Genomic DNA, 27,290 nt, shown 5'->3' on the forward strand with positions numbered 1-27,290 from the left:
AGCTTATGCCATATGAGTTTCTTTTTATCAAGTTTTAAGGTGCTCCAAATTCAGCTTCACTGAAGTGCACAAATGAAACTGCAAGAAGCTGCACTCCCAGTAATTCATACTCAATCCAAATACAAGCTCTTTTTCAGAAAGCATCCACATTTATTAGCAGTCGCCAGATGGGATCCCACTGTAACCTCAGGGAAGAAAACTAATGGCTTTCCCATCGAGTCATATTTGGACGCGATCCAGTCACTGTTAACATATCCCAATTCATTAGTAGCCACTGAATCCCAACCCTGTCTAACGCAAAGAGATACTTGGGAAAGATCATTTTGGAAATTATTTAATTTCCTTCCACAGCAAATTCGCATTATGTCTAAAAGCAAATGAAAGCCGTGGGTCCTCTGTTTCTCATGAAACCACCTCGGAGGAGCTCTGGGCAGAGAGGAGGCTGCGTTCGTTGGTTGCTCTTTGCGTTAATGACTCCTCTGACAGAAACTAGATCCTGAAATGTAAAGATTGGAAATGAAAGGGGACAGAATCTAAAAACTTTTTGTCTCCAATATATGTCAAAATTGGATTTATATGTTGAAAGTCTGTGCCAAAACTCTTTTGTACATTTTATTTTCATTTCTCCTTTAATGGAAGAGGGTTCCGTTGGGCTGTTGGGGGTTTTAAAACTTGAATCGTTGTTTCTGGGTAAACCAAGAGCAGCATCTCCGTTTGTTGAGATGCACCAGCTTAGCTACAATATCAATGTAATTTATTTGTATTGATTTTTGCAAACCACATCTAAACGTACCCTATTTTTTCAACCACGAATGCATTTCTCCAAGTGAAGCAGCTTTTCTTACCGCTTAAGTTTTGTATGTTCACCCATAACTTTACAAACAAGTCCATCGATGAGTCTGAATGAATCCTTATGTATTTGTCTGACGAATGACTGCTTAAATTAAATTCTTTCTCCATGTTGCTATTAAGTACTTTTAGAACGTACCCTGATATGATGCTAATGTATCTACATCTTGCACCTGAAACCAGTAACACACCTCTATTTTCCCTCAGCTTCCCCAATAGCTGCAGGAAGAGGAGCATTTGTTGCAGCAGCATTTGTTCGTGTGAGAACAAAAATCAATTTGTATGCTCTCCTAAAAACAAATGCACTTTGTGTGTGTGTGTGTGAACATACTCAAAACACCTCTCTGCAGTTCAAAAACTGTTTCCAACCCACCACACACCGTTATCCTTTTCGGTGTTTCTCGACTCAATTATAGAATTGTTTTGAAATCCAATTAATTTTTAAGCGTGGAAAGCTGCTGTTTTTAATTACTGCACGTCGTTACGTTTGGGCAATGCAAACAACAGAGGCATTTTCCCTTGTCTCTGCACAGCTTCACTGCTGGGCTCCCTGACACAGTGCCCCGGCTGGGACCTCCACGTGGAGATGCTAAGCCCAAAGAAAGTGGCACATAGAAAACAATGCACTTTCTCTAAGTTCTCCTGTTTTGCATCAAGCATCTCGGTTGGTTGATAAGGGGTTTTAAGAGAATCTTCCTTGGAAAATTAAAAACAAACAAACAAACAAACAAAAAACCCACAAAAATCAAGAAGAAATTGGTTTCTTTGTGCTCTTCTCTGTAATAATAATAATAATAATTGTAATAATAATAATGGGAAAAAAGATGGGAAAAACAATAGACTGGGGAAGCATTCACATCGAGGGGTAATTGCAGTGTAGTTTTCAAAGATAAGCGACTTTTTTGTTAACAACGTTAAAGCAGATTGCATATTAAGTGATGCTCTTTATTGGCACCAAATACTCGATGACGGCTCCAGCAGCACTGAGGTTGGGAGCGCTGAGAATAACTCCGCAAAAACCCCACGGAACATTTCGCGTTTTCTCTCAACTAAAAAAAAAAAAAAAATAATCGCGCCCGTGTACATGTATTATTTCATTCTATTTTGCTTTACTTGAGTGCAGCTGTATTGCACGGGACGTTCCATCGCCTCTCCTTACAACGACACCCGAGCCGGGAGCGCTCCGAGGCGACCCCGCTCCCTCCTCCCGCAGCGATGGGCTGCCCCCCGCCCGGCACCCGCTGCCCGCTACCCGAACTGTCCCTCTGCCGGACGGCAGCTGCCACTGCAGGGGAAGAAGCATCACAGCCCGAAGTGATCGGGATGGCGGGCGAGCTAAGGAAAAAGAAGCACTAAGTATTGGACGCTTGAAGGCTTAGCAGTCATAATGATCACGATCCACAACTGAGTCTGAACTGGTAGCAATTGATGCACAGCGCTCCCTCTAATCCGTCATAGAAATGTTCTGGATCCAACTGTGAAGCAGATTGAGGCTCTGATCCACTCTGCACTGAATTCTGTCTCATTTTGCAGAAGCAACACCAACAAAAATGAGCTGTAAGACACCAGGCAGGAAGCACAGGCAATAGATCGAAACATTTCTTGCATTGTACATATGGTCTGATTTTTGGGTGGTCCTGCGTGGAGCCAGGAGTTGGACTCAATGATCCTAACGGGTCCCTTCCAACTATGACTGTACGAATGTGTATGTTTACCATCAAAGCTAAATTTGCAGGATATTTGCTATTAAACAAATGAAAAGACTCCAGGTAAGAAACCATAGCATGGAATATCTTGCAACTATACATTGTGAATGGGTCAGCTATCAACAAAGATGCATTATACTTGTTTCAAGCAACAACCACAGGTGTGTAGCGGAAGGGTCAGTTCCCACAGTTGGATGAATGGTATTGAAACAACAAATTTGCCTTTGCTTTCTGAAATACTGTCCACAAACAATATTTCTGGTAAAAGGGATAAGATGCAACAAACAAACAAGAAACCAGTGTTATCAAACCTACATCCAGACTGTAGAAGCCTTGCAAGAAAATTTAAGTGCAAACAGAGAAAAGATGCAAAATAATGTATATTTTTTGCTGATCAGAATATAGTTCATAACCTTCCCAGCCTCCTGAGCAAGACTGAAGTCAGAGGAAAACAAGCCCGTAATCGAGTCTTGCTACAACCCTCAGCCTCCATGCACTCGTCTAACATTTCAGACCTTTAATATCAATATGTGGGCACCAGAAGAACTGGAGATCTGTGAGAGTGATGTTGGAGTGATTGGGAAGTACTTGGGAAGAAGGAAGGAGTACGGTGCAAAAGTCATCCCCTTCCATTCTGCCTTTTCATTCCCTTTGAATGCTGCAGCTGTTGACAAGTGAAAGTTGGAATCAGATTGTTGAAAGAGCACAAGGAGGAAAGCAGATGGTGGGAGGGAGGGGGTTGTCACAACTGCTTATTAAATGGAAGAACGCTGTACATTCTCTGTCTGACTTTTAGCTCCAAAGGAAAAAAAAAATAAGTAAAATAAAAAAAGGAAAATCCCAGTAACTATTTCCCCCAGAGCAGTAAATAATGAATTGGGTAGTGCAGCTGGAGAAGGGAGGTAGAGAAGTTGAAAAGAAGAGCAGACGTGCCGCTTCCTGCAGCAGCGAGCTATCAGATGGCTCAGTCCTCCCCTGGAAACTCACCCTCAGATAAGTTAAAATTGATGGCAAAAACCTGGCCCGGAGAGAGCAATCCATGGTTGTTGTTCCAGGCTCTCACCAACCCCACAGCTGCTGCAGCTCCATTGGGACTGTGCCACCCAGAGGAGCAGATTGCTTTGTATCCCTCACATTTCTGCCACTCTAGGGCTGCTGCCGTCAATACCAGGTAAGTTTATGCTACAGCTCCAATGCAAATCAGACACCCGGTTTCCATCAAATTTAGTAGAACCCATGTGAGTCTTTAAGCTGCGGGAGTGTAAGTTAGAATAGTAAAAACAGATATACAGTACAAGGATTTTGTATAGAAAGAGAACTGCTTTTATTTGAAAACAAACTACCACCCCATTCCCAGTCTTGTATTGCCTCCTACTGACAATGGTTTCTGTACAGTACGGCTATGGACTGTCCCAGATGGAAAAGAAATTCAGAATACTTTAGTTAGATTATCTCCCCTACCCATCTGACTACACAGTATAGAAAAGAAGTCCTACCTCGTCACAGCCTCCTTTCATGCAGCTGTTGAGAACAATAAGGTCTCCTCTGATTCTCCTCCAGACCGAACAATCCCAGCTCCCTCAGCTGCTTCCCATAAGACTTGTGCTCCAGACCCCTCACAGCCCCACTGCCCTCCTCTGGACACACTCCAGCACCTCAATGTCTTCCTTGTAAAGAAGGGCCAGGTTGTACATTTGCTGTGCTTACAGATTCCTGCCACGTGCCCACAAGCCTTCAGCCCAGATCATGGATCCCACCCAGCCTGGCCCTCCAAATGCATCTGGTGCACAGGGAGATCTATTGCATCACTGAGCTGTGCTGTCAGTATACAGTACACAGGCAGTAGGTTTATTCACATCTTGCCAGCTCCCTCTGTTAAAAAATCAAACTGGATGTCCTAAAATATCTGGAGCTTAAGTTGGCCTATTTGACTTTATCCTCAACACCATGAAGGAAACAGGTCACATAAGCAGTGTGCCATTTCAGCTGGTAGGAAGCAAATGCTAAATAAAAGATGACACTTCTAACATTGAAATGAGAAACTTTTTAAAATCAGAAGTCTTCTGGGTAATTAATTCTTTGATCTCTCACCACATTATTGCCAAGTAACACGTAACCAGCTGTAGCCAGTCATGTACAAACAGCATCCACTGCACAATCTTGTACTACGGTCTCCTAAGCCCACACTGTAAGGCATAATAAATCAGTGTCATTTTAAAGAGATTTAAGCTACTGGCAATATATACAGAAAAGTAAATTCACATTACTCTTAAAAAGGACCTTGGAAAACATCTTAAATGCAACTTTCTCGTCAATGAGCTTACATCTGTGTAAGCTCAGGTTAACAAAAGGACCAAATGTAGTTTTGAAGAACCATTACTCTGTTCCTTCAGTGTCAGGTGAGGTGCCATTCTACAGAAAAAACTAAAGGATACACTTGAGTTTACAGAATCCTTTGGTAAAATTTACTAATAGAAGACTTACACTGACAAAATACAGGATCACTTACCCAGCATCCACAAAATAAAAGATGAACAGCCCGCTCTCCACAGCCCCTCCCCCAAAGAAAAGTGATGAGCAGTTGGTCCATTCAAAGGCACTCAGCTTGCTTTGCTGCTGTTTGTTTGTTAAGCCTGGCAGACACCAACTTACTATTGCTCTCACAGTTCGCTGGCCAAGCAGTCTCTTCAAAGACTCACGTAACACAATAAATCACACAAGGCGGTCAAGCACAAATATATATGTAGCTTGTATAGAATATTTATTTTGAAAACTAAAATATCCACAATCTCACAAAATTGGTGTCTACCAGGCGAGGCCTTTGGCTACCTTTGGTTTTTTCTTTCCTTTTAAGCGCTCTGCCTTAAGCTTCTTTCTGTGCCTGGGATTCATCCATATCGGGTACTGTCCGTGTTGGTCTAGGAGAGTTTTTTTATTTCTTTTATTATCTACATCCATTTTGCCGTCACCTGAAAAAGAAAAGCATTTATAGTCAGTAAGACACATTAAAAGCTTTACAGAGGCTGCTTTATTACAAGATTCACATACGTGATGAGATCTTTATAAACAATGGTATTTGTACAGGAAGAGCAGAAGGCTTCATACGGTGAAAGCCCTTTCCAAACCAATCCAACTGCAGCCCAACAGCTGATAGTAAATATGAAGAATTTCTCCTAAAGGCCCACGGCTGGGCAAAGCACCTCATTCTTCAGTCTGCCTTATGTTCTAATATTGCATCTAAAAGTACCGTGTGGTCTCCACCATAAGCCGCCAGCTTACATGAAGCCAGTGGCTTACTACAACAAAAGTACAATTAAACAGTTTATGGCACAACATTTAAGATCCAAGAAAGTTCTACAATATTAAACTGAGTGATGAAGACAGATGAAGAGGTGGTTGTCTTGGTGAGACAACCAGGCTACAAGGAAAACATCTTGTTAAGTATAGATTGGAACAGCCCTATGCTATTTACTTTCAAACTTAGCTCCAAACCTTCTACATACAACTCTAAAAGCTTTATGATGAGCTTAACCGAGTGGGAAAAGATTTTATGTTGTGTTTGTTTATTGTTGAATGCTATGTCTGAATATGATTTTTCGTTCCTTTTACATAGCTGCTATTTCCAACTTTAAGATTTATAGGCTCTACTATTGAAACACATAACCCTTCCCTATCTTTCCTAAGCCCTGATACCCGACAGAGCTGCCTGTGTGGCTGACAGTCACTACTGGCACTATTTCAGATCCACACCACAGTCTCAACAAACCACTGCACCCACGGCTACATCCAGTTCTGTGCCCCGCAGGCTGTTAGGGAAAGGGGGTACGGTTTAGTTTGGATTGCTGCTTTGTTTTTAGTTTGGATTGCTGCTTTGTTAAGATGTCTGACTGCTTCCCAGCACGTAAGATCTACGTTCTCTCTTCCTGTTACCGATCCCAGCCATGAGGCAGGCGGGCAGGGGGCGGGATATAGGCCGGACACTGCCCCACAGGGCGGGACGGGGGCAACAGGGGGTCGGCAACACCTCAGCATGGGGGCGGCCCGACTCACCCTGCTTCTCCAGGACCTCGTTGGCGGGCAGCACGGTCGCCACCTCCTTCACCTCCTCCATGACGACGTCCGCGCCGTTCCGCAGGATGCTCTTCAGCCTCTCCAGCTCCTTGGGCGCGTTCTTCTTCCTCTTCTCCGCCCGCATCTTCCTCCTCCATTTGCTCCTCAGGCTCTTGGCCATGTTCTGAGGGAGGAAAGAAGCGGGGGACGGTGAGGCTCACACCGCGGGGACGCCGCCAAATAAAGCCCCCAGGCCCACAACTCACCTCAGCCCAACACGAACCCTACACACGCGGCCCCTCTACGTGAAGAATTACGTGCTGCGGAAGTCCCGCCTCCCCTTGAGTTCTACCGTAAGTCTCCGAGAGCGTTGGCAAATAAAGCCACGGGCTGCAGCGCAAGGGAAATAGTCTGGGTTTTATTTGGACTGCTTGTGTACATTTCTTAGTTCTTAAGACAGAAAAGGCATCACACTCGCTCCAACAAGTTACAGCTGTACTTAGCAGCCCATTGCTGCTGCCTCACCCCACCTGGGAGCAGTGGGAATTATGCCTTCCATCCATGCTCGGCTGCAAGAATTGACTGAAAGTTTTATCCTTTATTGAGAGACCATTAACCTTAGCATACACAAGAATCCACCTTCACATGATTTTCCAGAACACTGAAAGATAGGCAATAAATCATCCTTAATGAATGAAGAACGTTCCCATGAAGCGACCCCATCATCTCCCAGTTCACACAAGTGCTTGGTGTTAAGAGCAGAACCTCCCTTTCACAGACAGCATCCCATTTTACCAAACCAAGACTAGAAGAAATCTGAACTTGGTAAAAGTAAATAAAAAATGGAGAGGAACTGGATACACCATGTCAACTAAACAAAACACATATTCTAGAGAAGTACTTAGACTGAGAGCTTCCCCCTCACCTCAAAGGAGGGATGAGTGCTCACGTAATGAAAGAGAAATAAAGATGCAGCCTCTAAAAGACAAGAGTGCACGGTCTGTAGATCATCCAAGCCAACACCATTCAGGTACTTCAACCACATCCCCGTTTATTACTTTTTATTAAATGCCTCCAGCAAACGTAACAGGTTGAGGAACAGATTGATGATGTCCAGGTAAAGATTGATTGCAGCCAGTATGTACTCCTCGGGGGAGAGCTTGTGCATCAGCAAGTGAGTGTCATAAATAATAAATCCACAGAAGAGAAGAGCTCCAGCAGCAGCAAACACCAACTCCATTATTTCGCTATGGAAAAACAGCTGGAGGCAGATGAGACACGAAAAGAAAGAAAAGTAAATTTAATTTCCTTTTTAATATTAAAATTTTGCATTGAGATATGAAGCACTTGAAATGTGGATACATAATGTCCTTTTACTGTTATGCACACACATAAATAAGAGCAGTAAAATGACATTTCAGTGTTCCTATGTCCTACAGCTCCCAGTCATACAATATTGTAAACTAAGTGAAAAGTGTCTTCTCATAAGAGAAAGCAAACTCTGTTCGCTAGAACAGTAACATCAAAAGACAAAAGCAAATAATCCAATTAAGACTCAACTCTCCTTCCCCTTTCCTCAGAGAAGGGAACTTACTCCTAGGAGGGGAGTAAACTCTTCGAAAGGGCTGACAATAGCAGGACACGGGGAAATGGATCCAAGCTGAAGGAGGGAAGATTTAGGTTGGATGTTAGGGGGAAGTTCTTCACTAGGAGAGTGGTTAGGCCCTGGAACAGGCTGCCCAGGGAGGTTGTGGATGCCCCGTCCTTGGAGGTGTTCAAGACCAGGTTGGACGGGGCCCTGGGCAACCTGATCTAGTAAAGGTGTATGTTTGGTGGCCCTGCCAGGCAGGGGGGTTGGAACTACATGATCCTTGAGGTCCCTTCCAACCCGGGTCATTCTGTGATTCTGTGACTGACAGTGCTGCCAATCAGCTCAACCACCACTCTCATATCAGCAAGATCTGAACTGGAAACGAATGGTTCACAAGGAATCTTACCATTAAGAAACATGAGAAGAATAAAATCCACAAGCAAGCGAAGAGCCTGAAAAAATAAAATCTGTGAGCAATACAATTCCTTTTGTTTTAAATTTTATTTAAAGTCTCTTCCTGTAATTAAAAGGAGCTTGTAAGTAAGAGGGGAACCAACTTTTTACATGGGTTTGTAGCGACAGGACAAGGGGGGAAATGGATTTAAACTAAAAAAAGGGAGATTTAGACTAGTGGGTAATTTTTCACTGAGAGAGTGGTGAGGTGCTGGCACAGCTGTCCAGAGGAGCTGTGGTGCCCCATCCCTGGAGGTGTTCAAGGCCAGGCTGGATGGGGCCCTGGGCAGCCTGAGCTGGTGGGGAGCAGCCCTTCCACTTTGAGTGCCATTCTATGATTCTCCTCCCATAAAACCTCAAGAGAATGGAGCTGAATAAAACTAATAAATTACGACGATTAACACCCTCACCATTCTCTTTCACAGGTTATCTTCTACTGACCTGTATTCTTTACTAAATCTGCAAACCTTGCTTTAAAAAGGAAATATAAAACCAAGCTTAATAATAAAAATCTCATTGATAACATACCCTGCTCCAAATTTGCTGAAGTCTCTCTTTGACTGTAATGTATATGCAGTGAGTCCAAGAAATACAGCAGTTGTAAGAATGAAGGCTTGCAAAACGACGGACACATCATAGAAACTCACTATGAACCAAGAGAAGCAAACTGGCATTTAGAGAACATTACCCTGTGCATTTGCTAAGTTACCTGTTATTGAGGAACCACTTACTTTCTTTTTCCCCCTATCTGTGACTGTTTACATTTCTGTGAGCAGAAAGTGTAAATTATACCTGAATTTATCTTTGTGCTTCAAGACATGTGATACATGATTCACAGACCTTTGCACTAGTTATGGCTTTTATAGCATAGCTGTAGCTTCTTACATGGAGAGAGCAGACCTTCTGTACTCACAAAAGAAAGGATAATAATTCAGTCTCATACAGCTTCAGTCCCAGTTTCCTCTTCTGATACCCAGGTTCTTACTAGATTCATCTCATCATCATTAGAAATTTTTAATCATTTTAATATCTCATTTAGGAATCTCACACACCAATTAGTATAACATAATGGATTCCTTTTCCAGTTCATTTAAGGATTCACAGAATAGGCTATCATTTACCTGTAATGGTGGATTCAGAGAATAGGATGGCTATCATTTACCTGTAATGGCAACTGTAAATGCTTCCAGGACAGTCTACAAAAAGTAAAAACGAAACATTACAAGAGTCAAATTAAACACCACTGCCACTTGCATGGAGACTTCACAATCAGTAAGATCTATTCTGCTACAAAATCCCAGTATGTGTAACACTAGATCTCCCGATAATTTTTATATATCATAGAATCACAATGTTGGAAAGGACCTACAAGATCATCTTCTATCCCAAATATGGTAACATGCTTCATTTTCAATAAGAAAATGACAACTGTATCGTCCTACTGTTCTGGAAGTTGTTATGACGTATAACAAGAATGAAATATAAACTGAAAATGAATGTGTGACAGCAATGATAAGAAAATTGCCATACAGGTTTTCTATTCAGAGCACACAGCATTCTTACCACAATCCTTACAATCCATTCAAGGGGGCCAGAAGGCTTCTCAGAGCTGCTATTAGAAATAGCAGGGTTGCCACCTTTCTGTATGCTTTTCAATATTCAATATACTTCCATTGAACACTCTCAATATTTTACTAGACAGCTTAGTGTCAAGTTCTTCCTCACTCATCAAGCTGATTTAAAATCAAACATATTACTGATGCCTGGACTAAAGACTAGCACGACTCCTGAATTTTTTTAAAAAGTAATTTCATTTGTAAGTTTCATTACAAGACTATAGGAGAAAGTATCTGTGGCATGAACCAAGAGATCCAAAACAACAGGGCATTTAACTCAATTTATCACACGCAACTCTTAATCTTCTTGCACAATGTCATACTTCAACTGCCGTGCCACAAACTGCCACACCACATTTCCTGAAGCTATTACAACATTCCCTCTTATAGATGTAACCACTTAAAGTGGTTTTTGTTTGTTTGTTTGTTTTAAATAATAAAATAATAATAAAAAAAAGAAATTGTTCATCTGATTTCAAACTCTAACTCTGTTCTGAAAAAAAACATGGTAGACTCTAATTCAGGTTTCTTCTACCTAAGAACAACCTCTGAATATAACATCAAAAAAATACCCCATATATCCATGAAGGTCTGAGTTGTATTTTGAGGAATACATGAAAAATAAAATAGCTACACCCCACATATCCATGAAGGTCTGAGTTGTATTTCATGGAATACATGAAAAATAAAATAGCTTGATACCACTAGCTTGATACAAGGAGTTCATTTGGAAGGAAGATATTCTGTGGACTATTAACAATTGAATTTATACCAATACTTACAAATCCAAAAAGCAGGTATAAGTTAACAGGATGCTGGTGTCTGTAGAGGGCCAGTGCAAAGCTTATAGCCAAACATCCAAACAAAGATAGCAAAAGCAAGGCAGGCCTGTAAAATACCCATATGAAAAGGTCGTCAGAATTAAAATGCCCATTTGACTACAAAGCAGTTTATATAAAACCAACCACTTACATGATCATTACGTGGACAGAGACTGCTCTGTAGATCCAAAGTACAGAGAATTTTAAAATAAAACTGTTCTAAAACATTTTAATATAGAAAATCAGTTATAAATGGTACAACTACAAGACAATTTTCCTATGCTGTAAACTGTCCAGGAACCCATCACTTATGTGAAAATCCACCTGAACTTGAGTGCTATTTTCAAAGTAAACAGAATATTTTGTCACATCCAGAGGGAACTGTGCTGTGTTTTAATATTTTTTTTTCCATAAGCACCTGAATGCAATAAACACAGGCACAAACTGCGCCAAAGAATCATTACTGCTCAGCAAATACTGCCATAATTCAATCATTCAAGAAGCCGTCCAAGCAAAGATTAGACTAAAAGCAAACACAAAAGCACAATGGTTCTAAATGACCAGAACAATTATTAAAAAGCAGATGGAATTACAAAACTGGTTTTACAACATCTACTGCAAACAAGACAGCTTATAGAGAAACTCCTCTAGTGTTTGATCCTCCTTTTGTATTAGGGCTATGAAGTGAAAACAAAGGCAAAGTTTGGAACTGCACTCAGGAGAAAACTAAAACTGGACTCAGTGGTTTCCTCCATTCCCCATTTGCTCTTTTCACCCTTCTGTTCACTGCAGTTTGGTTTATAGACTTATATCAAAGAAAAATGATTACCTAAAATGATTTCCCAATCACTTACGAAGTTTCTATTACAGAATCAAAACACAGTGAATGATTAGGAGGAGTACAGAAGTGTTCCAGAGCAACTATACAAGCTATACTTAACACAGCAATAAACAGTGCCAGTTCATTATAGTGCTTACCTTTCATGAACAAATGCCTGGACTCCAGTGGAGTACAGAAAAACTGCAGATGTGGCTGTGGTCAAGAGAACCTGAATGGACAGAATGCTGTAGACTTTTCGTAGAAAAGCTAGAATAAAGAAAACAATAATTAAATCAACTTTCAGTTGCACTTCGAAAGCCCAGTACTAAATCAGACAGAAAGTTTCTGTTTGGAATGAACCATTGGAAACTCTTTATTCAGTGAAAAAGCACAGAACAAAATGGTAAGAAGCCATTTTTCCTTAAGACACCAACAAAGTAGTCCAAAAAAATTACACTTTTTTCTTGCATGCTGTTAAATAATCAATGCTTTTGCTATGTTAGATATCATTTATTATCATTTGCCACTTGCACTGCACTGGGTGGATCCCTACAGATACGAGCTGCTGAAAGGAATTCCTCAAGTAAACTAACGGGCTTCATAATTCCTGAGAGAGTGGTTCGGGACTCTATGATAGGGTACATCATACACATATCCCTGTTATGAATGGAAGGAGATCAAATCCATTAGGTAAAAAAAAAAACCTCTGCAAGAAGAATAAGCTTCCAGTGACAAGCAGTCAGTCTTTAATAACACAGTTTAAACAAGCCTAAGACCACACGCTACGAGAAGCTGAGTTAAGTCTGGCAGCGCTACCCACCAGATGGAACAGTTAAAGATCTCTGTGAGGTATGAGGGAAGGGACCCCACTTTGTTGCAGCAGAACAAGGCCAGGAGCAGCCTGCTGGCCAGCACAGCCTTCTCCCCACATTACAAAGTGCATCATCAACTTTGCTAATGGTGACATTTCCTTCATATTTTTGCTTTCGTTTCCAATCAAAGCTGTGCTTTTACGGGAAGAGATCTCCTGTTTGTTAGGTATAGCTAATAAAAAACCCACAGCATGCAGCTGTTTTTGCTTTAAGGTGTATCCAGAAACAGAATTCAGACTGAATGAAGATACCTCCTGCATGATTAAGCAACAAAGCAGTATTCCACAGCTGCTGATAGGACCTCACGGCATCCAAAGGCTTAAGCTAAGGGACAATATTCTGATACCTCTCAAAAGATATTAAACCCCTCATATCCCAATGGATAAACTACTGTCATCACGGGCACCGATGTTAACATTTACACACGTAAAAGCAATCAATTTGAGCATCAAAAGGCCCAGCCCAGCAGGGGTTAACAGCAACGGGGGGTACCCAGGGGAGGAGGAGGAGGAGGCAGCAGTGCTGCCAGCGGGCACCCGGGGGCTCCTCACTCACACCGGCCCTACCCATTCGGATGTGGACACTGGCCGAGGCCACGTTGCTGCCGTAGTTGAAGTCATCCTCGATAGAGCTCCGCGGGTACAGCTGTTCCGCCGCCATCTCCTCCTCTTCGCAGCACTCGCTCCTCTTCCGGGCTCCGCAGCGCCCCGCAGGGCTCCCAGCCGAACGGCCGAGCGCCTCGATGGCGGCAGCCAACTGCCCTTGGCCGCTGTGGGGCGGCGCTGCAGCCATCCATCCCGGCTCCACAGCTCCTCACAGAAGGGCGGCCTCTGCTGTGCTCACATCCACAAGGGACGCGTAAATAAATGATAACATTCTGTGATGAAACTATTTGGAGCAAAGTTCTTCTGCTGAGCAGACCTCAGATACTGAGTTATGAACATACATATACAAAGAGTTATGAACGTTATGTTATGGGAAGAACTCATGGTTTTCATAACGCCCTTTTGCATTTTTAATTGCTGTTCAGTGGAATCTGCCAACTTTAATCCTGAATTTGGAGATTTATGCATTGTTTGCGTTGCTGAATAGCAACTGTTTTGAAATAATTATTCTGGTTGCTCCCTCGTGTCTGCCTTTGCTCTTTCAGCATTTTCTCAGTGCTGGATATTAGAATCATAGAACCACAGAATGGCCTGGGCTTAAAAGGACTGCAATGATCATCCAGTTTCAACCCTCTGCTATGTGCAGGGTCACCAACCACCAGACCAGGCTGCCCAGAGCCACATCCAGCCTGGCTTTGAATGCCTCCAGGGATGGGGCATCCACAACCTCCTTCAACAACCTATGCCAATGTATCACCACCCTCTGTGTGAAAAACTTCCTCCTAATACCTAACCTAAACCTCCCCTGTCTCAGTTTACAATCATTCCCCCTTGTCATACCACCATCCACCCTTGTAGATTAAGCAGTGCTATGCTAAAGTCAGCTGAGAATCACTAAGGTGCTAAGATATTGTGGGATGTTTTCTTCAGTGAAAAAAAAAAAAATGAACTTTTGCTATCAAGACTATGATGAACTTCACTGGAGCAGCAATTCCCCCTTTTGATCTGAGAGGCTCTTTATTCCCTGCTTCTGTGAATTAAAAAGGCTTTTCCTTCTGTATTTAGATAGCAAAGAATATTTGCCTTTCAGTGTCTTGAGTAACTATTGCAGGCATCGTGCTTTTGTAAGGCTGGAAAGAGGAGCCTCTTTATAATGAAGTTGGAAACTGCTATGTGCTGTCTAACTCTTAACAATAATTACTATTTGGAAGTCTCATGAAAATGATAGATGGTCTCAGTTCTGCATAAGGAACTGAAAATTTCACAGTATCACAAGGGAAAGGACTCGAGATAATTTGCGATTAGTCTTTAGCGGAGACTAAAGGAGAGACATAACAGGAGGTTGCAGGAAACTGACGAGTGCACCTTTGCACTTTAGCACACCAACTTTCTGTGTGGAAGATGTTAGCTTGATGTAAGCCACAAAGAAGCAGCAATGGGCTCATTCAGATAGAAAAGAGACAAAGCAGCAAATGATTCAGCGATGCTGCAGTCAGTCAGGGCTGTCGCAGATGGCAGAGGAAAATTACTTACATCTGCAGTACTGATAAACGCTGCAATTTTCATCCCAAAGAGAACATCGTACTTGTCTTAAGATCCTTCTTCTGCTTGCAGGGACATGCACAATGCGCTGGGCGTGAACAGTGCTTTGGAGTGGAGTAGCTGTCCTGAACTCAGTTTAATAACACTGAGCTTCTGCCTGCCGAATGCCTTCAACATCTTTGCAATTTTCCATCCCTCACTTGGGAAAGCATACCTTATAAAATGCTAAATATGCCTTGTAAAAAGCAAAGCATGCTTTACATTGTCTTTCTTTTCCGTATTTGATGTTTCCATAAACATATCCCCATCACAGTATTTTTATTTGAAACCATGGCAGTCTCGTGGTGACTTGCTTAGGACTGGCTGGACACTTGAATTCTGCATGCATGCAGGGGTCAAATAGCTTTCTATTCTCCAGGCTCCTGTGTGAACTCCTGTGTGGGGAAAGGAAGCTCTTTCTCACTAGAGCCCTGGTTAAGGACCATGGACTCCTCAGTGCTTTTTGCCTGTTTTACATAATCATTGGCCCTGCTGGAAAAATTCCATCTGGTGCTCAGAGGTATTCAGGAAAGGTACTTGGAACATTGTCAGGATTATGCTTCTGTCCAGAGGTTTGGTTTTAAGCAATTATGCCAGAGCCCCTTTGTTTGCTGCAGCTTCGAGCGATGTTCCCAGAGTGACCCCTCTCAGCACCACTTTTATACACGTCTGTGTATTTTCACATAATTATGCCTGTTGTTAAGTGGGACGAATTGCAAAGCCCGTGACCCTTGCATGGCTCTGTACAGGCATGAGTCCTATCCTCTTGCTTGAAGGCAGGGTGTGAAGGCTCTGTGGTGCATGTTCACATGTGGGGCCCCGTGGCTGCCTGCCAGCGTTACAGCAAGGATGTAGCATTCGGCTGGGTTGTATGCAGGACACCACTGTGTGCAGCATGGTTATGGTTGTACAGCACTGTGGGAGAACAAAAGAGAGACGTTTGGTCAGGTAGGTGCATCTGCCTACCTGTTAACCATTAATTTTAGCCACAAATTAACCTTAGACTCTTAATTTCAGAATAGATGGACTATCTCTGTAGGGTAGAAAAATAGTTTTATTCTATAAGAGAAAACTTAATTTGAAGAACTATATGTTACTGTGAAATCATCCTTATGTTCAAGATATTAAGTTCTCGATCAGTAAAGAAAACCTCACAAAATCCTCACCTTTGCCATATGATCCATATATTTTTTTCCTATGAAATCTCATCTGCATTCTTTTTTTTCCTGTTATGCCTCACTGTATTGTAATTCATCTCCTTTTTGTGCATGCGAAGTGCTGATAAGACACACCAGATTAGTTTTGGGTCTTGGAATCCCCAAACTCAGTTGCAATAAGAATTGGGTTGTGAGCAGGAACTTAGAGCTTTTCTGGCACTTATCCGGGGAGACCTGAGGAAGGGACATGGTGTGAAAGTTAACTGAGTGCATTGGCTGGACCTTTATTCTAAAGACTTTTAACATCTCTCCCTCCTTTTCTTCCCACTCTTTCTCTTCCAGGTCCAGAAAGGAGGGCAGGGATGGTGTGGGCAGACAAGCAGCAGACTGAGGACAGGAGCATGGGTGAGGAAATGTGTGTCACATAGTGGCTGAGAGGAAGGATTGCTCTGCTCAGATTTACCTGCCTCTTCAGATGGACATTTGAGACCCGCCAATGAGGATGGGGAGCTCCAGGGCATGTACACTGCATTAATTAATGGGAAGTGGATGCAATCTGTCTCCCTTCAGTACAAAAATTGAGTCCAACTGCCAGCATGCATTCAATTTCCAGTGAAATACGTGGCTTTCAGTCATACGCGGCCTGGCTTCACTCTTATTGAACTTGAAAGGATAGTCCCAACTTGTCTTCTGCCCGGGGACAGCCTTGCAACTCTGTTTTCCTACTTTTGTTTTCCAGTCCGAGTGGCTTTCGAGATACTTGCTGATAATTTACTGTATTGAAAAATATAGAGAGAACTGCAAAGATGGTTTATTCTGGTGCTGCTGGATCAAGACTGTCGGCAGCCTCATGCAGCTCTTAGGGAAGTGGGTCAGTGGCAAATCCTTTACTTATTCACAAGATTAATTATTTAGTTGTGTGAAGCAGATCAGCATTAAGTCTCAGGATACACATGCCAAATACACAGATACTGTTTATTTTGCATGAGGCAGGAACAAAGCTCCAGATTCCAAATATAGCAAAGCAATTCCATGTCACAGAAAGCCACTTTTCTGTAACAACACTTCAGAGAAGTATACTACAGAGCCCTAAATACCACTCTTGGTCACGGCTATTGCAGCAGAGAAGGAAAGAGCTGAAGACAGGTCTCTCACCTAAGAGTTTTCTAGTGGCAATTAATATTTAAACACCATTTTTATTTTAAGGTCATTAGTGACTTTCATGTTGTCTTTTCTGGCACTTTTGTCTGCATCATCCCCATTTATCCTGGTGAAGATGTTTGGATTCTGCTCCCCTTAAAGGGCAGATGTTTGGATCCAGTCCCCTTTGAAAAACTACATAGCAAGGGGAAGGGGCAAGTCCATACTAAGACATACCCTAAATGCCTTTTGCATGTTCTCAGGAGAGCACAACCATATTAAACTGATAGGTCAGGTAAATTTATTTAATTTATTTGAACATATCTTTTACAGCAGTTCTTACTTTTAAACCTGTTTTAGAGATGGGCGATACTGACTATGCAGAAAAGCAGCTAGAGTAATATAGTCCTTCTAGTTATGCTAAGAAATTGAGTGAAGCAGATAAATTTCCAGTTTAAATCCCTAAGCTTATTCTATTGTCATCTTTGTGAGACCTTACTGATCGTGTTCAAAGCATAAATCATTGGAAGCACATCTGCATTATATTACATCCTAATACAGTTATGTAATACTGATTTTTTACAGACCCTTGCCCAAGAAAAATATATTTTATAATGATTTTAAAAGATAGTTTCCTCTACATCTTAATGAGTCAACCATTAAAGTGATTGCTTCATTAAATGTAATACTTGGTATTAGACACCTAATGTAATTAGAAATCTAATCTCTCTGTTAAAATATTGAACACACTCATTAATACCTGCCAACAAAATAATTGTAATTAGAAGTGAACGCTTTCAGTAGTGTCTTTTTGATCCATGGCCAAAATAACGCAACTGTTCTGCTGTTACTTTTAAGCACTATAGCAATATTTTAAATCACTACTAAAGTAGAATTCTGCTTAATCATCTCTGTGAGATTTGGAAAGGAAAGGACAGATGTGTCTATTAAAGTATCTCTATAATTACAGTTATTTATTAGTCTTCTTGTAACCTTAAGCTTGGGGAAGACTGGCCCTTTATACTCAAGCCTTCATTTCTCCTCTTTCCAAGATAAGTTTAGCAAGGAGAGAGTGATATGTCAGCTGGCTCCCAAAGCATCCATGCCAAGATTCCAAGGTATTTTCTAGGGACTGGAACTCAGTTTCGAGACTCTTGTGCTCTGGTGTATAATCAGACTGAAATGTCTGCTTTTATGTGGCAACTTAATTATGAGGTCACAGCTTTAGGTAGTATTTGACCTATTTTCATTGTGGATATTGCTTTAAAATGTTATTTGGAACAAAAATTAGTCTCCTTAGATCCTTGGTGGCAGAACTGGAGATCTGGTGCATGCCAGGGGGTTTGTAGTCAGTCAGGTCCTAACATAACAGTCTGTGGCTCAAGGTACACTGCAGGACCAGATGCTCCCATCTGTGCTGCCAACTGTCTGAATATTGCTTTTCCAGTCTCAGAAATAAGCACTGTGTTATTAGTAAGTTGTAACTGGTGTTTTGTATTGGCTTCTTGGTTTGGCTCAGAGATAAACATTCAGATGCAACATCTGAATGCTTTGTCTACACTGAGCGCAGATGTTAGGATTGTGATTTCTCCCTTAAACTGTCTCCAGAATTGCACTGCTTTGCTCCTTGTATTCAAATGTGCATATACTTGGCAGGTTGCGCTGCTGTTGTTGTGCTAGGTAAGCACTTAGGAAGCAGCTGAGCCTCTCAGTTCAGTCTGAGAAAATTTTGGGGAAGAAATCCCAGTGCAGAGCTCCTCCATCTAAATACACATCTGGAATGTTTTCAAAAGGATATGATTTTACTGAAGAGCTAAGGGGAACAAAAAATCTCTGACCTTACCATGGTTTTGTCTTTATAAAGAGTAAATTTTGCAGTCTGAAAAGCGCTACCTAAGCATTCTCTGTAACCTGTGTTCCAGGAAGCAGAGTGCACTATTGTTCTAATTTAAGTTCAGGTTCATGGCATGTTATGGCAATTCAGTAGTTAGGGAATGTTCTTGTAGTCTACAAGGCATTGTGGAGATACACTATCTGTGTGAACAAGACCAGATATTCTGCAGTGTGTGTAGAGATCAGTAGAGACAGAGGTCAGGGCAGTAGGAGTTCTGAGTGGGGGGTACCAGTGGTAGTGGAGGTTACAATGACCTGGCTGCTTGTAGACAAGAGCTTTCCAGAGACCAATTTGTATCATACACTTTTAAATTAATTAATTTATTTTCTTAACCCATTTCTTTAAAATTGCTTCTGCTGTGCTGAGATTTGCAGAGGAATTAAAACACTGAGGTAAGCTACGAAGCTCCAGTGGTGTGTGGATAAACATACATGAAACTCAGTCATTCGTTTTCTCTTTCGGGAAACAATTAGCACAGGATGCACCCCTCAACCTCATCATTAAAGGTAAAAAACGTTCAAATATGCTTTGATTGACTGTTTCTAGCAGCACTGATGTGGGAAAAGATGTTTTTCTTCAGCCCCACGTATAATTATAATTCTCATTGAAATTCTTTCTGTAAATAGGCTGATGCTGGGAATATAGTTTGAGAAGCTCACATGCTTTCCTGAAATTTATGTTTCCCATGACGACAATAAATTACAGAGCTCCTGTTAAGTGCCTTCTGGTTCTCAGAATGCAAACGTAGTTTTCCTTCAGACACTTACTGTCATTTTGCATCTGTGAAGTTTGCTACTTCTATGAAGAGCAGAAAACAAATATAAAACTGCTGCGTGTTTGTCATTTTGTACATATTAATTCATCAATGACCTAGCGGTATGGAGATACCATTTATGGTATATATTTCTACATACAGCCTAACTTTAGCACAGTTTTATTTTGGCTGTGAAACTGGATTTTCATCTCTTAGGCTACATCAGCCCAAGCGATAGATGCATACAGCTCTGTTCCATCACACTGATACCACTATCTTGAAGTGACAAAGGATAAAACCTCTGCTTTAATTAGTAAATCTCTGTGACTGTGTTTTCCTGTGACACAAAAGTCTTTGGAGTGAGAAGTTCTTGATTAATAAATCCTCAGCCAGTTTTCTGGCAATAAAGTGGTTTTATGTATCAAAAACTATTGCTTTCAAATGCAAAATGTTTTAAAATTAATACTGAAAGATCACATGGGTTTTAGATTGAATATATATAGAGAGATTTTCCCTTCTTTGATGAGTTCATTGCCAACTCAGCAACATCACTTTTGAGACAAGGGGGGGGAAAAACACCTGCTATAAATCTCTGGATCCGCACCCAAGAGACAGAAAATCATCCACTGTACCTCTGGCAGCATAAAAAATTAAACAGCAGTAATGCTATTTTGTTTACATTACCTTATTAGTTAACATTTAATTCTTTCTAAGTAATGCATTACCAATTCATCATTATGATCCAATTTTGTCTTAAACCTTGTTTCAGCCATGGGAGGGACTGAAGAAGCATTTTTTTGCTGCTAGAACTCTGCACTTTCTGACCAAACATAGTTTGACACCATCATCACTGGAGGTATCTTGGGATGGTTAAAGAGATTAGAAATAAAGTAATACTCAAACTGACATGTTAGGCTTTGCACCCTGATAGAGAGGGAGCTTTCCTTCGTGTAGAACTGCAGGAGCAGTGCCAAGCTGTCAAGCCCCCAGAACCCATTCTGTTCTCATGGACAGAATGTACAGTGAGTGGGAAGAAAAAGCAAAAGCAGAAGTGGAACTTATCTCCAGCTACTGTCTACTGCTTCCTCCAGCCCTCAATAGGCCATGAGAAAAGGGAACATCAGAGCATCTCTGAACCTGGTCTCCTTGGGGGTAGAGGTTTCCAGAGAGTTCCAAAATGTTAAGAATACAGAAGAGGCTTAAAGTTTCTCATCTGTCTTCAGCTGCACTGCCAACTCTGGAGCACAGCATTGCTGTTCTGAGTGATGGTAAGAGTGGGAAAATCCCCTCTAGAGTCTCATATTTGTCTCTGCTACAGGGGTCCCAGAGACTAGATGTTATTATTCAGCATCCTCCTATCCTTCAGTTTTGAGCTCATAGCTTTAATTCTGTGGACACAGCAGTGTAGAGTGTGATAAAAATTCAGGCAAATCTTTGTAGTTAGGGAGGAAAGAAGTTCTCTGATGCACATAAATATATACTTAGAAACAAACATTTGTTTTGTTTTGTTTTTGAAGAAGTTATAGTCTAAAAGTAATGCTGCTGTATGAAAGCAAGATAGTTGCTGTACTAAGGTCTTACCCAATACGTTTAATGCTGAAGGTATTGATGAGATATTCTATTGTTTCTGGCAGTCGATTTGATCTGTACTGCCCCTTTGCAATTCTCAAAGATTTCACATGGAAATTTTGCATTACATGTAACACTGAGTCGTGACAATGTAATCCAAAATGTATTAAAAAATATACAAACTCATATAACTGAAATAGTTGTAAAGCTGAATTTTTACTTAATATTGACAGATGCATATTTTAATAATGGATATGTGAATATCACTGCTGAGTTCCTCTCCTCCTTGATGTCCAAAACATGCTTTTTTTTTCCCCACTTATTTCCATTCAGGAAGTACATGGGGTTTTTCTCCAGCTTTCTGTATTTGTCGGTTACTTAAGAGTACAGAAGCCTACAGACTGACCTTGCTTATAGTTCAAAATATGTTAAGGAGCAGCTTGAACATCTTAAAAACAGTATATGTTTGAGTTATACTGTTTCAAACTTCCTGGTCATGTTGACATTTGATTTGAGAATGCTTTAAATAATAGTATTTTTCCTGAGGGTCTGGCTGAAAGGAAACATCATGAAGAGGGCAATATATATATATAAAATAACACAGCCTTCCTGAAATTTTGGGTAAATATATTTATCAATAAATACAAATACACATAGGGACATGGAACCTGCCCTGCCTGTACTGCGTAGAGACTGAGATCATTAGACAGGAATCAGTAGTCAGGTGCCCTCATATTCCACTGTGTGTCTGCAATGTTTGGGTGAGGGTAGTGGCTATGCCTTTGAGCCAGCACACATCAGAAAGCTGGGCATGTGGTGCTGTATGCAACCCAAGGCTTTTACAATCACAGGAAAATAGAATCAATAAGGCTGGAAAAGACCACTGAGTTCATATAGTCCGGGTGTCCACCTACCACCAATACTGTGTGTTTCTTAGTACCACATCTGAACCTTCCTTAAACACATCCAGGTGCAGTGTCTCAACCACCTCCCTGAGCAACCTGTTCCAGTGCCTGACCACTCTTTTGGAGAAGAATTTTTTCTTAATACCCAACCTAAACAAGCCCTGGCCACCTTGAGGCCATTCTCTCTCATCCTATCACTAGTTACACGGGAGAAGAGGCCAACACCCACCTCACCACAACCTCCTTTCATGTCATTGCAGAGTCATGACCAGGAAGCCGAGCTCCCTGCTAATGAAGCTGAGGAGGCACAGAATATTCGTGTGCTTGTTCATGGGTAGATTTTCTGTCAGCCTGACTTCTGTTGAAGGCTGAGCTCTAATTAATATGTAACTGTGGAAGAAGTACTACTAATTATCATGTGTGCATTCCCGAGGTGTGTAGATTATTGGGACACCAAGCTGCAGAGCATCACTCTCCCTTAAATTCAATTTCCCTTCATTATAGACAGGAGTGTGCATTGGATCTCTTACAGTGGTGCTGGAAACTCTGAATGCAAAAGCTCTCCTGGGACCTTGTGCTTGTCTAAAAGAGAAGGGAAAGGAAAAGCCTTTGGTATCTTCTGTGGCATATGCTTATTCTTACCTTTTTTTCTGACAGACACACCACTTCCTAAGCTTTTCTTCCTGGCTCGAGTACTAGATGTAAGTGGAGTAAATGACTTTGCATTTTCCTTTTATGATAGAGGAGTTGCATCCTCCGTTATGAAGTTTTAAGAATATATGTGCACTGTTACTCGCATATTGATTATATATGTTTCCTGTCTAATATATAGGCAAAACATATAAAGAGACTGTGGAAACTCTTTCATTCAGGGCTTGAAGCTTTGCAGTTGTGAGTTGATTTTATGTTTCAGCTTTTCCTTTTCACATTAACTTCTTGCCAAGCTGCATGTAAACCTTCTTTGTCTAGAAAATGTAACCTTTTCAAGAGTAAAATATTCCAGGGGTTAGCTGAAACTGGTCTTAACAGTGCTGTTCTCCTGGCTTCGTGCCTATGAAAGTGGTTAATGGTTGGAATTTATGTCACAGAACACATAATAATTTGTTAGAAGAAACTGGATTCAGTCACAGCACAGGCATTTTTCTCTTCCTGTCATTATATTTTGTGAGGACTTACTTATTTCCTGCAATCCTAGCTCGTGTGAAGAAGAGAATGATAAAATTTCTGAATATATATATATATATGTGTGTGTGTGTATTTACTGAGAATACATTTATACTCCAGATGACCTTTGGAGTAAATTTGAACTATTAGATTTTCCCACATATTTATAGCTGTGGCTATGCATCTTTGCCAGCAAATCTTACAGATTTTATCCACCAAATATTTATTTATGGTTAAAAGAAACAATTTGGATTTGGAACACTACATAAAAAGATCAAAGCTGTTACATTTCAAGTTAAGCTTTCTTTTATAGACTTATTTTTCTGTGCTCTCATGAGCCAATGTTACATTTGTTTAATGCCTTTCTGTGCTACTATCATCTGTGAAAGTTACTTTTCTAAGACTATACTGGCATATGTAAAGTGCTGTGCTATTTCTTTCTATTGAGCAATCACAAATTCAAATATGCCTTATGCCTGAGTTTCTTCCTCCAAGCTTATTTGAACTGGATGGATATGTCCTTTTTGTAACATGCCCTTTTTGAATGAACATCGATTTGTTCGTACAATGTACAATCACTGTACAATGATAACGACTCTGATAATGACTGCTCTGTGTTAAGAAAAAAACAATGAGGAAACCTGGTGTAGGGAACCTGCTTTGGCAGGGGACTTAGACTCAATGATCTCTGGAGGTCCCTTCCAACCCCTATAATTCTGTGATTCTGTGATCTCACATTACAAGTAAGTGCTGGCAATTCCATTTTGCATTAGACTTTATCAAAATGTTTGCTATCGCTACAGAAGATATTCTATTCTTGACTACATTTAAGTATCATAGAATCATAGAATTGCTCGGGTTTGAAAAGACCTCAAAGATCATCGAGTCCAACCACAATCCAATGCTACTACCCTAGGTAACAACCCTCTGCTAAATCATGTCCCTGAGCACCACATCCAAATGACTTTTAAACACATCCAGGGATGGTGACTCAACCACCTCCATGGGGAGCCTATTCCAGAGCTTAACGACCCTTTCTATAAAAAAGTTTTTCCTGATATCCAACCTAAACTCACCTTGGCACAACTTGAGGCCATTTCCCCTCATGCTGTCACCTGTCACCAGTGAGAAGAGACCGGCCCCTCTCTCTCTGTAATCACCTTTCAGATATTGGAAGAGAGCAATAATGTCTCCCCTCAGCCTCCTTTTCCCCAGACTAAACATCCCCAGTTCCTTCAGTCTCTCCTCATAGGGCATATTCTCCAAGTCCTTTACAAGCCTTGCTGCCCTTCTCTGGACCTGCTCCAGCACCTCAATGTCCTTTCTGTACTGAGGACCCCATAACTGAACACAGTATGGTAGGTGAGGCCTCACCAATGCCAGTACAGGGGTGGGATTACTCCTGCCATATATTCCCAGATTGAAGTGTTTCCTGGTAAAATTTGACCAGAGAGTACTTTTGGTTTGAGAATTTGATCTGTATTTGTGCTTGAGGCTTTTTGTCACCACTTGGGGTTATGCATGTATAGAGCTGAATGCTCAGTACGTGTTGCTGTACCATGGGACTCTAGGCTTATCCCATACATGCTGTATGACTTTAACCATGGTCACTATCTATGTAAGCCTGTTCTGGGCTGCTGTTACCAAATTATGCTTCCAAGGAAAACCAGAACATGGAAGAAGCAGGACCACTTGTATAAGTGCCTTCCTTGGGCAAAGTGTGGGCATTTGGAGAATTCAAGGGCACACTCAGCTCTACAGTTGGGTGCAGGATGCTCAGGCAGAGGAAGTGCTGCTCTCCAAAGGTCTGCGTGAACTCGGGGTTTCCCTGGGCAATGACCATGAAAGTGTACTAAGGTCCCAGGTCACTAGTCCCATTAATAAATGTTTCTTTTTAAACGTGCCTATAAATCTGGTCACAAAATATACATTTAAGTGCTTTGCTGAACTGGGGATTAAGTGTAACACCTGTGTTATCCTATACATTGGGTTTATACTCCACAGGCATTGAAGAGGGTCAAATGGGAGATCGTTAATCCTAATTACTGTGATGTAAGAGGAGCAGAAGGCAGTAGAGAGGCAAAAGATCTTTAATCCTGCTAACGTGCAGAACAAAAGCATATTTAATACCCTTTCAAAATGTGTGATGGTGTATAAATTCCCAGGTCTCTGTCAATTCTTTTTATAACGATGCTGAAAATGGATTTGCCCTGTCAACATTAGTTGAGAAACCCTTGTAGCCAATAATTGAAACATGCAATAGCAATAGATTTTTTTTTTCTAAGAATAAATAGGCTTTGAGTTCCTTCAGTATAACTCAGTGTAAAATAGTCTCTATTATCTGTTGATGCTTTTTACCAGCCCAACTGCTTCAATGTCTATTTTAAGCATTTCTACTTTATAAAAATAAGGAAAAGAACACACTGAGAGTCTTCATATTGCAAACATGCTTAGAAAGTGACTGCTCCATAGACTATAACCCTGCAGTGCTGTTAAAATGCTTTCATTCTCAAACATTTGGGTAATAAATAATTTCCTGAATATTGCTTATTTGCCTGCTTTTGTGAAGAGTTCCTAGCAATCAAATTCCTTTGCCTGAATTTCCACCCTCCTTTCCACTCTTCTCAAGCCTTTTTCCTATCTTTCCATATAGCTGTGTCCCTGGCTGACTGTCCACATGGTGAGGAAGCTTTTCCATGTAGCCAGTGTGAACCTCTTCTTTCAGCTTGTACAAGTTGTTTCCTGTGCTTTCACTGCATACTGCAAGGAAAATGCCTTCTCTGTCTTCTTGATACCCTTCTCTGAGGTACTTGCAAGTTGATAGGATATCCCCTAAAGCCATCTCCTTCTCATGCTAGAGAGGCCCCATGTTCCTCAGCCTCTTCTCATGGGGTAAGTGTTCCATTCTTGACTGTTGTGGTGGCCCTCTACTAAACCCACTGTAGTTCCCTGGTATCTCCTTGCACTGGGAGCCCCCAGAATAGGCACAGCATTGCAGAGGCAATCCAAAAAGCATTTGGCTTCAGCTTTTGTGGCCTGCGTCAGCTGGAGAATGCAGATACACTAGGGCACCACTAGGGAGCACTGCCCTAGGAGGGCAACAAAGAGGGCCAGGCTGTTCTTATTGGCCACAACCTGCTCTGAGTCCACCTTACATCAGTAGTGTTCAATAGCACAGCTGGAAAAGATGCCTGAGCTCTGTTTGCTCAAGGCTGTTCATGAGTTCAGTTTCTTCTTGCATTGGTAATGCTCTTCTGTAACTAATGAGCCTCAAATTCCCTTTTCCATCTACGCTGCAGTTTTTGTGCAACTCCTTCAACAGTGGGTTGTATTTCCATAAGAAAACCTCAGGTGGCAGCAGCATCACAGGTTTTGTAACCATTCCTTGTCTTCACACAATTTATTCGGTCGGTTATTATAACTTGTTAACTTGTGCTTTGTGCTTGACAACATTATAAGCAAATCATCAGCTTGTAGAAGAGTGAAGATGTTCATTTCTGGCTGATTTAGTGGTGTGCACATCTCATTTGGAACTCCTTCTATACCTTAATTCTATATATTCACTCAAATGATGCATATGTTCATGTATTCATGTAGGATCAATGAACATTATTGGCTCTTGCCAGGAATAAGACATGATGGGAACTAATAATTTTGGGCTGATAATGTGGCTGAGCTGAGAAACTTATGAAAATCCTCTCTAGTCTGTGGAGTAGAAAACTGCAGCCCTGCCTGTATTCTCT

General features: G+C 41.3%; 2 protein-coding genes across 10 annotated transcripts; both read right to left on the minus strand.

The window, feature by feature from the left end:
* Positions 1-5,293: 5,293 nt before the first annotated feature.
* Positions 5,294-6,916, minus strand: LLPH (LLP homolog, long-term synaptic facilitation factor). Its single transcript, XM_015856509.2, has 3 exons — positions 6,872-6,916; positions 6,606-6,789; positions 5,294-5,524 (listed from the first exon to the last, which is right to left on the minus strand). Exons 2-3 carry the CDS (start codon positions 6,784-6,786, stop codon positions 5,361-5,363), a joined length of 345 nt encoding a protein of 114 aa, XP_015711995.2. The 5' UTR covers positions 6,787-6,789; positions 6,872-6,916; the 3' UTR covers positions 5,294-5,360.
* Positions 6,917-6,996: 80 nt separating this feature from the next.
* TMBIM4 (transmembrane BAX inhibitor motif containing 4) lies at positions 6,997-13,464 on the minus strand. Of its 9 annotated transcripts, none has more exons than XR_014933987.1 (8): positions 13,345-13,464; positions 12,065-12,173; positions 11,048-11,153; positions 9,812-9,845; positions 9,178-9,295; positions 8,603-8,648; positions 7,531-7,866; positions 6,997-7,266 (listed from the first exon to the last, which is right to left on the minus strand). XR_014933987.1 is itself a non-coding variant. In XM_015856496.2 (7 exons), exons 1-7 carry the CDS (start codon positions 13,436-13,438, stop codon positions 7,660-7,662), a joined length of 714 nt encoding a protein of 237 aa, XP_015711982.2. In that variant the 5' UTR covers positions 13,439-13,464; the 3' UTR covers positions 6,997-7,659. The 9 variants fall into 9 exon arrangements, 3 of the variants coding, with proteins under 3 accessions (XP_015711982.2, XP_085370654.1, XP_085370661.1); XR_014933991.1 differs by adding an exon at positions 10,213-10,385 and having other exon boundaries at positions 6,997-7,866; positions 11,046-11,153; XR_014933992.1 differs by lacking the exon at positions 6,997-7,266 and adding an exon at positions 10,213-10,385 and having other exon boundaries at positions 7,637-7,866; positions 9,771-9,845; positions 11,046-11,153.
* Between the last annotated feature and the right edge of the window lie 13,826 nt (positions 13,465-27,290).

This window comes from Coturnix japonica, chromosome 1, assembly GCF_054131305.1.
Source record: "Coturnix japonica strain WE chromosome 1, WE-NBRP24, whole genome shotgun sequence".
Taxonomy (NCBI): Eukaryota; Metazoa; Chordata; class Aves; order Galliformes; family Phasianidae; genus Coturnix; species Coturnix japonica.

What these genes read in the sequence shown, in the direction of transcription:
- LLPH (XM_015856509.2), bottom strand. Translation starts at nt 6,786, where the DNA reads ATGGCCAAGAGCCTGAGGAGCAAATGGAGGAGGAAGATGCGGGCGGAG. An exon ending in CGAGGTCCTGGAGAAGCAGG is followed by an intron (nt 5,525 to 6,605) that starts GTGAGTCGGGCC and finishes TTTCTTTTTCAG; the next exon opens with GTGACGGCAAAATGGATGTA.
- TMBIM4 (XM_015856496.2), bottom strand. Translation starts at nt 13,438, where the DNA reads ATGGCGGCGGAACAGCTGTACCCGCGGAGCTCTATCGAGGATGACTTC. An exon ending in CAGGCATTTGTTCATGAAAG is followed by an intron (nt 11,154 to 12,064) that starts GTAAGCACTATA and finishes GGTATTTTACAG; the next exon opens with GCCTGCCTTGCTTTTGCTAT. An exon ending in TATACCTGCTTTTTGGATTT is followed by an intron (nt 9,846 to 11,047) that starts GTAAGTATTGGT and finishes TACTTTTTGTAG; the next exon opens with ACTGTCCTGGAAGCATTTAC.